General features: G+C 34.9%; 1 protein-coding gene across 1 annotated transcript; it reads left to right on the top strand.

The window, feature by feature from the left end:
* The first annotated feature begins 9017 nt into the window (after window positions 1-9017).
* On the top strand, window positions 9018-9527 carry LOC107464708 (pollen-specific leucine-rich repeat extensin-like protein 1). Its single transcript, XM_016083665.1, has 2 exons — window positions 9018-9116; window positions 9201-9527. Exons 1-2 carry the CDS (start codon window positions 9018-9020, stop codon window positions 9525-9527), a joined length of 426 nt encoding a protein of 141 aa, XP_015939151.1.
* Window positions 9528-10385: the final 858 nt, after the last annotated feature.

The raw sequence follows: 10385 nt of genomic DNA, 5'->3' as shown, positions 1-10385 counted from the left end.
TAATCACTAACGATGTCTATGGAACATTAACTCACATATATGTGTAAACTGGTCCACGTGGTTGTAGACAAGAGCATGGCTAGTAGGTTTTGTGATCAATTATGATCGTTGTTATGAATTTGTGATGTACAAATAGTTAGTTTGTGAGAAAAAAAGGTCACTTTTGTTATGAACTTGTAATGTATATACAGTAAGTGATGAAAATCATTGACGTTTATTATGTTTAATATCATTGTGTTAACTTTAAAGTTTAAACAAGTGTTTCATAAACAACTTTTCTAACAAAGTAAATTACATGGAAAAACGTTTATAATCAGGGACGGATCCAGTAGCAAAGATGAGGGGGCACTTGTCCTCACAGTATTTTTAATTTTTTTAAATAAAATTTATATATAATATGTCCTCACTTTAAATTTTAAATGATCCCATTATAAATAAATTAAACTCAATTAGCTAAAGTTCTAAATTTACTTTTTTATTTCTCTATGTTGATTAAAATTTTAAATCAACTTGCATGGACTAGAAGCTTCATGAAACATGGTTAAAGAATTGAAGAAGCAAAGTTTGAATTGAAAACAATAATCATTAATTTACTAGAAGATGTTGGAAATTTGGAGAATAACCAAGAACATTCAAGAGAGTAGTATAACTACAACATTCTACAACAATGAAGAAGTTCAAAATCAAATTGAATTGGAATTGAAAGGAAGTTGCACTCATCACCTCCATACTAGAAGAATCATGAAGTGCATTGAAAGGTTCAAGATTGATGACTAAGCTTAATGAAGAATTTTCAAGATGTGCTAGAAATTACTTATTTGAATAGTCAAAGGAAGAAGCAAAGTTGGATAAGTATGTGTATTAAGAAGTTAGTAGAATCATGAACTTTTAGTATGAAACTTTGCCTATATAAAGGCATATATGCCTTATGTATTTTGTGTGTTCTATAATGAAATGTGTATGTTTTGAAATGTGAAAATTCTCTCCCTTGTTTTATGAGTGTTAGTGAGTTTGAGAGATAAAAAATATGATAGTGTCATTTATATGAGTGAGTGATCCTAGGGCCAATTAGTTGTGGGTATTATACTTACATTTGGTATCAGAGCTGGTTAATCCAGCGCCTGGTGTTTGAGAGTTTGTGAGGTGTGAGAGAGTTCTCACATAGTTGTTTATTCATAGAGTCAGTATGGCAAACACTTTTAATATTGTGTGGTTCGGTCCCAAGTTAGATGGGAAACTTGATTATAGTTATTGGGAGACTTTGATGTCTACCCATTTGAAGGCCCGGAACCTATAGAATTTCATTGAACTGAGTTTGTAAGAAGGAGCAGATGCTGCCCAATAGAGGAGAGATGAATTGGCGTTATCTCAAATTCATCAAGGTGTAGATTATACTGTGTTTGGCAAAATAGCAAATGCCAAAAGTGCAAAGGAAGCATGGAACACGTTGAAGCTGTCATACAAAGGCGTAGATAAAGCTCAGAAAGCAAAGCTACAGTCTTTAAGAAGAGAATATGAAAGGTACGAGATGTCTAGCTCAGAAACCGTTGAGCAATATTTTACTCGTGTTACAGATCTTGTCAATAAGATGAGAGTCTATGGAGAAGATATGCCCGATAGCAAAGTGGTGGAGAAAATTCTTCGCACCATGCCAATGAAGTAGGACCATGTGGTGACTACGGTACTAGAGTCCCACGATATGGATACTATGACGATTGCAGAGTTGCAAGGAACCATGGAAAGCCACATCAGTAGAATACTAGAGAAGTCAGAAAAATCAACCGAGGAAGCCCTGAAAAGTCGAGTGAATTTCAACAACGTTGCAGAATCAAACCGTACACAAGAAGGACGAGGTCGTGGTTTTAATTTTCAAAGTAGAGGTAGAGGAAGTTTTAGAGGTAGAGGTCGTGCCAATTACAACCAAGGAAGTTACAACAATTTTACACCACCTAATCAAGGAAGAGGTGGAACGAATTTCAGGCCTGTCAACCGAGGAAGAGGTCGAGGCAATTTTTATCAAGAAAGAACCAATTTCAACTGTTTTCATTGTGGAAAGTATGGCCACAAAGTAGCAGATTGCAGATTCAAAATGGTGAATAACAATTAAGCACACGTTGCAGAAAATCAGCATCAAAAAGTTATTTCTAATCAAATTTTAAATTTTAAATTTTCTAATTTCAAATTTCAAATTTTTAATAAAAATTCCGTTAGTTATTTCAAAAAAATAACCATTTGAAATCCTCCAATACTCTCTTCTTTTTCAATCGGCGGCCACCCCACCTTTAATAATCATCCCATTTCATCGTCGCTATTTGGTTTGCCACACGCCACTCATCCTTAATAAAAATAACCATCCACTAAAGAATAAAAATAATCATCCGCATACCTAATGAATTGAACATCTAACATATTTTAATTATATATAATTAAACTCAATCCAATCAAAATAATCATCTACAAAAAAATAAAATAACCATCCGCATACCTACTAAAATGATCATCCTAAATTGACCATTAAAATAGAAGAAGAGAAGAGACTTGAAGAAATGGGAGAAAACGAAGGCGCATCGGAGGAGGTAAGGACGGTGCCGGGAAAAAGGCACACACCGGCTACGACGGAGCCGCTGGACGTCGGGGTTGCTGCGGTGCCGTTTGTTCGACCCACACAATATGTGCGTCCTCCCTTGGCGGTGGCTTGTGTGGCAACGGCGCCATTCGGAACAGTGTCGGCGCGATTTTCGATGGCAGGTGACAATGACGTTAGTGTGCCGACGAAACTCCGTGAAAAAGACATAAGACGCTGACAAACCGTATTGAAAGATAAAGAAGTGAGAGAAGAAGGTAGTTTATTTGTTTCCAAAACCGACAGTAATCCTAATATTTGATTTAAATTTCAAATTGAAAACTATTCAAAATTAATTAGTTGCCTATAATTTAAAATTAATTAATTACCTATAAAATATTTTAAATTTTAAATTAATCTCATTGTATACATTGTACAATACCTCTATTATCTTCTCATTCTTTCCCTTTTAATTTTTGCCAAATACCCAAACTTGCAAGTATATACTTGCTTTATATCCATCATGTCCTGTTTTCGAAACCTAATTGATTTATAATTTTTCTCTTTAGAAAACCTACAACATAAATATAAACAAATTGAACTGAGCTAATGAATAAAATTTGAAACATGATTAATTACTTCAGAAACATAATAAACATAATCTGAAAAGCCAGTCCCGTTTGGAACAGGACAGGGCGAGTCCACTCGAATTAGTCCGAATTGCCATCCCTAGCTTCAAGTAATAGTAGGATGAATTTTATTTTCAGCCTTCTTTTTTCATGTCCTTTACTCGAAGCACCCCTACTATAATAAAGGGTTTTGCATTTTCTTTTTTCTTTTTTTGGCTGAGGCTTTGCATTATTGTTTCATGGATTACAATTTTTTTGTTTCCACCAAACTCTATTTCATTTAATTTCTCTTCCATGTTTGTATTTAGTTTCTATCACTTTTAAGTTTTAGCTCTCGTAAGTGGTGGTGGAAAAAGTAGAAGAAAGAATTGTTTTTGCCTTTACGATCTTTCTTTTTGGTTATTTTTTAGATAGAAAACATGGAGTCTGTGGCAAGTGACAACGGACGTTGACATTGGTCCCAATACTTTTACATTTGCTAAAAGGTTGGCTATTTTTTGGTTTGGCATTTTATTTTTTAAATGAGTTTAATTTATTTTCAGTCATTCTATTTTTTCATTTATCAGTTTGAAACTTTGGAAAAGGCTCTTAGTGAGAATACTATAGTATTCTTAGAAACGGGTTCAGGAAAGACTCTAATTTTGTTGATTAAAATTTTAAATCAACTTGCATGGACTAGAAGCTTCATGAAACATGGTTAAAGAATTGAAGAAGCAAAGTTTGAATTGAAAACAATAATCATTAATTTACTAGAAGATGTTGGAAATTTGGAGAATAACCAAGAACATTCAAGAGAGTAGTATAACTACAACATTCTACAACAATGAAGAAGTTCAAAATCAAATTGAATTGGAATTGAAAGGAAGTTGCACTCATCACCTCCATACTAGAAGAATCATGAAGTGCATTGAAAGGTTCAAGATTGATGACTAAGCTTAATGAAGAATTTTCAAGATGTGCTAGAAATTACTTATTTGAATAGTCAAAGGAAGAAGCAAAGTTGGATAAGTATGTGTATTAAGAAGTTAGTAGAATCATGAACTTTTAGTATGAAACTTTGCCTATATAAAGGCATATATGCCTTATGTATTGTGTGTGTGTTCTATAATGAAATGTGTATGTTTTGAAATGTGAAAATTCTCTCCCTTGTTTTATGAGTGTTAGTGAGTTTGAGAGATGAAAAATATGATAGTGTCATTTATATGAGTGAGTGATCCTAGGGCCAATTAGTTGTGGGTATTATACTTACACTCTATCATTTTGATTATTATTTAACCTAATAAAATTTAATTGTGTCGTCACTCCTTTATTCCCTTAAACCCTTTTTTTATTTTATATTTTTAATTTTTTTCTATTCTTTGTCTAGTGGTCATCTTCTCTTCATCAAAAAATAAATTTTAAATTTTTTATTTTTTTATATAGCTCTCCATGACTCTATGTATTTTCTAATTTTATTGTTTCTCTTTTTGATATTTTTAATTGCAAATTTTAATTCAAACAATTATAGTTTAGATATTAATCTAATATTTTATTTTCTTCGTGACTTTATATATTTTATTTTATTTTCGATTTATTCATTTTTATTACTTATTTTTTATCTTTTGTTCTATTATATGTACCTATGTTGCGTATAAAATTTTAAAATAAATTGATTAATTTACTAATTTAGAATATATTTTTTACTTTTAGAAATAGTAATAGAAAAATATTTTAATTACAATACATAATTAAACAGATGTATAAAATCTTTCATCTAACATTATATCAAAATTAAATTAAAAAATATATAACAAATTTAATTATTTTAAAAAGAAAGAAAGAAAAAATTGTGAATTATGTTTCTGTTGTTTTATATAAACATATTTTTCGTATACAAATTTAATTTTTTTAGTATTTATATATAATTCTAGTTTCAAATTATAAATATTAGTGTATCATCAGGTGCTAATGTACCAATTAATTCACTCTTTTATTATTAAATGTGTATAAAAAATTAGTTAAGATAATAAGGTATCTTAATTTAATTAAAATATTTTAAGTTCAAGTTTTAGAAATAAAAAATATTTTTTTATAAATTATATATAATGAATAGTATTTTAAGAATGAAAGTGTTTACTACCTCTTTAATTTTTATATCTCTATATAATTAATAATATTTAACAAAATTTATTTTAGTATATATATTTTTGCCCCCACTCTTAAAATTTTCTGGGTCCGTCACTGCTTACAATCATATAGGTATCTTAAAACAACACTGATAACTAACGTCGACTCGATGATGCCCCTCCACCGTCAAGAACGGTATAAGTCCTACGCGTGTGATCGACTTGACAACACAATCCGCACCTCTTCTCCCCGTTATGCTCAAAGTCATCCATGTTGTTACGAATCCTGGAGCTGACGGGACGACCTCTCTTTACTCTCATCATCCTATGGTTGGACTGAATACAGGGCCCATCATAGGATGACCAATCATCATCGTGACCTATAAGTCGAAACTCTGATCTATAAACATTAAAGACCGACTCAATGCAATACACAGGATGTACATACTGCTTCCAATCAAGTCTTGCGTAAGAGCAAACTGCAAGGATGAGACGGCAAGAAAGATGAAGAGTTTGAAAATACCCACAATCATACTTACCCTCATCAAGTAGCACCTGATAATTCTGTTGTCTGGACCCAGACACTGTCGCTAACTCTTCAACCATGAAGTTCATTCTCGACCGATCAAACTGGTAAACATTCATAGTGTTGACATGCTTCAAGTTGAATTTTATGACCTTCATCAACACCTGTGAAAATTCAGCACCGACTTGAAGTTGGACAAGGACCTCTGAACCCTTTCTAGCAAAAAGTTCACACAAACAAAAATAACTTGACTTAACAAGAGCTGTGATTGGCAAATTATAAGAACCATTCATGACAACGTTAATGCACTCGGAGATATTTGTCGTCATGTGACCAAATTGACGACCCTCATTCGCATACTGCACCCACTATGACTGAGGCATTTCTTCAAGCCAGTTTGTGATTGCTACGTTTTTGCCCCTCAGGAGGCCAAAATAATAAGGAACTCACGATGCAACTTCAAATACACTGCATTAATCAGAACCTTCTTCAAGTCCTTGTTTTTAAAGTGAGTCATGAAATTGACAGCAATGTGTCTTATACAAAATGCCTGGAAGGCATGAGGTGGTTTCTATAAATTTTTCTCGGTGTTCAGCGCACCATCAGTTAATTTGTGTATATCTGAAATCACTAAGACGCCGGGTTGTGGTGTCACATGCTGCCGCAAATACGAAAGAAAGAACGACCAAGTCTTCTTTGTCTAACCCTCAACAACGGCAAATGCAATATGCAAAATGTTTGCATTACCATCTTAAGCAATGGCCATCAGCAACGTCCCACCGTATTTACCATATAAGTGGGTGCCATCGATGGAATAAGTGGCTTGCAATGCTTGAAACCCTCAACACACGGTGGAAACGTCCAAAAAATCAGATAAAACGTGACAGTGTCGGCTGAACTAGACTAAGGCTGTGTCACAAGTTGCACCCAAGTACCTACAGACCCATCAACAGTTTGCACATATAGATTGTAGCAGTTTTTGTATAGCAAATAACCACAATGAAATGAATTTTAGCGGGCAAGTACATCTGCATAGCAAATAACCAACGAGGAAGCTCGTTGTATGACTTCTCACAATCGCCATATATTCTAGCAATGACTTTATGTTTTGAAAGCCAAACATTTTTGTAGGACACCTTATAACCGAAGTGATTCTCCACACCTTCTTGTAGAACCCTGATGTTGATTGTTGGATCTGCTTTGATCATTGTAAAAATGTGTTGATCAATCACGTCTGAATCCAACATATGATGGTCTTGTCCCATTGATATTTGCTTGCAAGTATGAGGACTAGTGTATCTCCTAACCTCCTATTTTTCTTGCTTTCAACAATATGATATGAGTATACTCCAAGAACAACAGGGCCCGAACTGGATACACTGTACATTATACCTCAATTGGTCATTCTCTACTATTTTATACTCTGTACCCCTCCTGATGATGTACCTCTTAACTGCCAACATGACTTCTTCCTTGTTCTGAAATTGTTCTCCAACCTCGAACTCATTGCTTGGATCCTCTTCGGGGCCTCCCTGGGTAAATGACCAATCCGAACTCATTGCATCGAGATTCAACCTGGAGAAGTGATCTGGACAGTCATATGATTGAGAAATGGCAGGCTGTGTCAAAACGATTTGTGTGTCATTGTAGTAGTGCATCTCTTCTTCCTCGTCACCATTATCAAAAATTTCTGTTGATTCATTATCAACATTGTCTCCGTCATCGGGGTTAACTTTATACTGATCCATCATCGGATCCCTGATAGCAGAACCCTCATGACTTTTAACATCATCTTTCATCATGTCAGCATTACGAACTTCAACATTAGACCCTTTTTGACTACCTTCAGGTGGCATATTTAGATTGACCATCGTCCTTCTAATATTTCGTCTAACAGACGGACTATCATCGACAGTATCTGCGGATGATCCTCGTCCACCCAACTCAACGAGGAACACGAATAATTTCAACAGATGAGCATTTGTCCATCGGTTGTGCCACGACCTTATAAGACGTACGTCCTCGTCGTCACGTAACCGATACCTAATTCAAAATAACAAAAATATTTCTCACAACTGTGGTCTAATAAATATACTAACAACAGAGCCAAGACAACTGTGATATACCTTTTATAAAACAAACTATCATCTACTTCGGTCGGATATCTGTAGTAAATTTTTTTCACTATTTTCGTCTATTGTTGCCCAACGAAATGCAATATTAGATTTTTTAACGCTGTTAGACTGTTGACTTCCGGTGTTATATAGGTAATTATCGGTTGCCCAGAGCTAAAAATCATAGAACCTTATTCATCATGCACTATTTTACCATCATAATGAATGAATAACAATAGATTCATTGATATTGTAGAGAAAAAATGTCAAGAATGAGAATAAAAGTGGAGAATGAAATTGTGATTCTGAGCTCTATTCTTCTGCAGTCATGCTTTTATTTTGAAAACTTAATCTAAAATTTGTTGGAGATGTGGTGAAATTGTCCTAAATGTAAAAAAAAATCGTATTCAAAAAATTTAAATTAAAAAATCTTGTTTAAAAAATATTTATTTATTTTTTATTTAAAAAAAATTTCATCAGCCATACGAGCAAGTGAGCACAACACCAAATTCTGTCCCACACAATCAAACAAGTCCCTCAGACCGTCACCCATTCAAATGGCCCACCATTTTTGCCACGTCCCAAATCTCTCCCTCCATGTCTGTTTCTCTCTCTTGACACCGCTGCGCGTCTTTGTGACTCATGACAGGTCCGAAGATTCCATCTTCCAACCTCATCACTACTCCAAATTAGGCCAACCGTTGAGACCCGCGTTACTCTCTCTCTCTCTCTCTCTCTCTCTGCATCTGCAATTTCTTCCTCCCCATTTTCTTAGAAGGTGCGAAAGAGAGAGAACCCAAACGGATTTCTCAATCCAAAGGGGTCCAAAATCTATTATTGATTCCTTTCCTCACATTCCTCCACACCAGTTACTCCAAAAAAGGACCCACATTTATTCGTTTTAATAATTTCTTTCTTGGGGGCGGCTCAACAAACATCGAAAACCCTAGATATGGGGTTACCAACTTCATGCCAAGCTGAACAACAAAGAAAGGAACGATTTTGAGACCGACCCAATTCGATTAGGCGGTCGCAGATTCAAAGGGAAAGGAAGAGATACAAATAAAAAAAGAGGGTTAGATGCGGAAAAAACCCTCTTTGGAACTGGAAGAAACCCTAATCGAAAATTTGAAGAACCCTTTGATCTTTGTTCCATGGATTCGACGTTTTCAACCTTGGGTTTTTTGATCTTTGCTGTTACACTTTCTTTCTATGCCTTTCTTGTTCAATCAGAGATAACAGTTGTGCACATTGATAGATTAGCCACCCCCACCTCCGCCACCTCGCCACCGTCGTTCACCGCCGCCACGTCATTCGGCCCATAGGTCCCCTCCTCCGCCCCCCGAATCGCCGCCAACACCGTCCGATGCGCAAGCGAGCGAGCTGGGATCTCCGCCGCACGATTATCACCGCTACTGGATCCCTCCGCCGCCTCCGTCTGGACAGCAAAGCGGAATGAACACAGGGAAGAAAGTTGGGCTCTTGTTTGTAGGAATTGTGGCGGTTATGCAGATTGCCATGGTTAGTTTCTTGGTGTTCCAGAGAAACCAGCTTCTTAAGGGCAATGACAGATATGAGAATTATTCTTGAAACAAAAAGATTTTGTTTTTTCCATATCATCAATCATCGATTCGTTTTAATTTGGTGGGTTTTGAGGCTTTAAATTCTTTAGTGGCTGCATTATAAATTTGGGGTTGGGACTGAGATTAGCAAGTGCATCAGATTTTGGAAAGAGAAAAAGCATGGGTGGCTTGAATTCAAAGTATGAATCTGAGGAATGATATTTGGGAAGATTTAAAAAAAATGGAAAAAATTTGTGCATTGATGATTCTCTCATTGGCGGCCCCTAGGTGTTACTCTGTATAGTGGTAATGTTAGTTTGATGGGGCTTCCTTTTTTTTATGTTTTAAAGTTTCACTCCTTTTTACTATGTAGTTTCTTTTTTTTTTTTTTAAATATTTTCTCTAACATGCTCAATGTACAATAGTGTTAGGAACCTTTGAAGGATTAACAATGACAAAGCTTTGATATTCTTTGTTTCTCTCAGTTTTGAGGTCAAGTTTGTCCTTTGTAGCTTGTGGTTTGAAGTGTTTGATTTGATGTTATGAATGCTGTGATAATCAGTAATCCTGTTGTAGCTTCAAATTGATGTTTGATAACGTTATGCTCACTCCAAAGCAACCACCTTTTGTTTTGGTTTTATTACAATCTATAGAGAGGGATATCTTCCCATAAATAGGAATAGTTCAATCTTAAAGTGTAGTGGAAATAGTGTTATTTATTTATGTGTCAAGGTTATTGGCAAATTTGCACTTTGAATTGAGCTTGTTTGTACTTGTTAAGATTGCTATAAATATATAGTTATCTATTTCTAGATGGTATTCTTTTGATGGAAAGTTATCTGTCACTTATATTGAATATTGATTGATTATCTGCAATTAAAACTCT

The sequence above is a fragment of the Arachis duranensis genome, chromosome 9, assembly GCF_000817695.3.
Source record: "Arachis duranensis cultivar V14167 chromosome 9, aradu.V14167.gnm2.J7QH, whole genome shotgun sequence".
Classification (NCBI taxonomy): Eukaryota; Viridiplantae; Streptophyta; class Magnoliopsida; order Fabales; family Fabaceae; genus Arachis; species Arachis duranensis.
The sequence above is the reverse complement of the archived record's forward strand: the minus strand, read 5'-3'. Positions and strand labels throughout refer to the sequence as shown.

What these genes read in the sequence shown, in the direction of transcription:
- LOC107464708 (XM_016083665.1), top strand. Translation starts at nt 9,018, where the DNA reads ATGCGGAAAAAACCCTCTTTGGAACTGGAAGAAACCCTAATCGAAAAT. An exon ending in TTCGACGTTTTCAACCTTGG is followed by an intron (nt 9,117 to 9,200) that starts GTTTTTTGATCT and finishes TTGATAGATTAG; the next exon opens with CCACCCCCACCTCCGCCACC.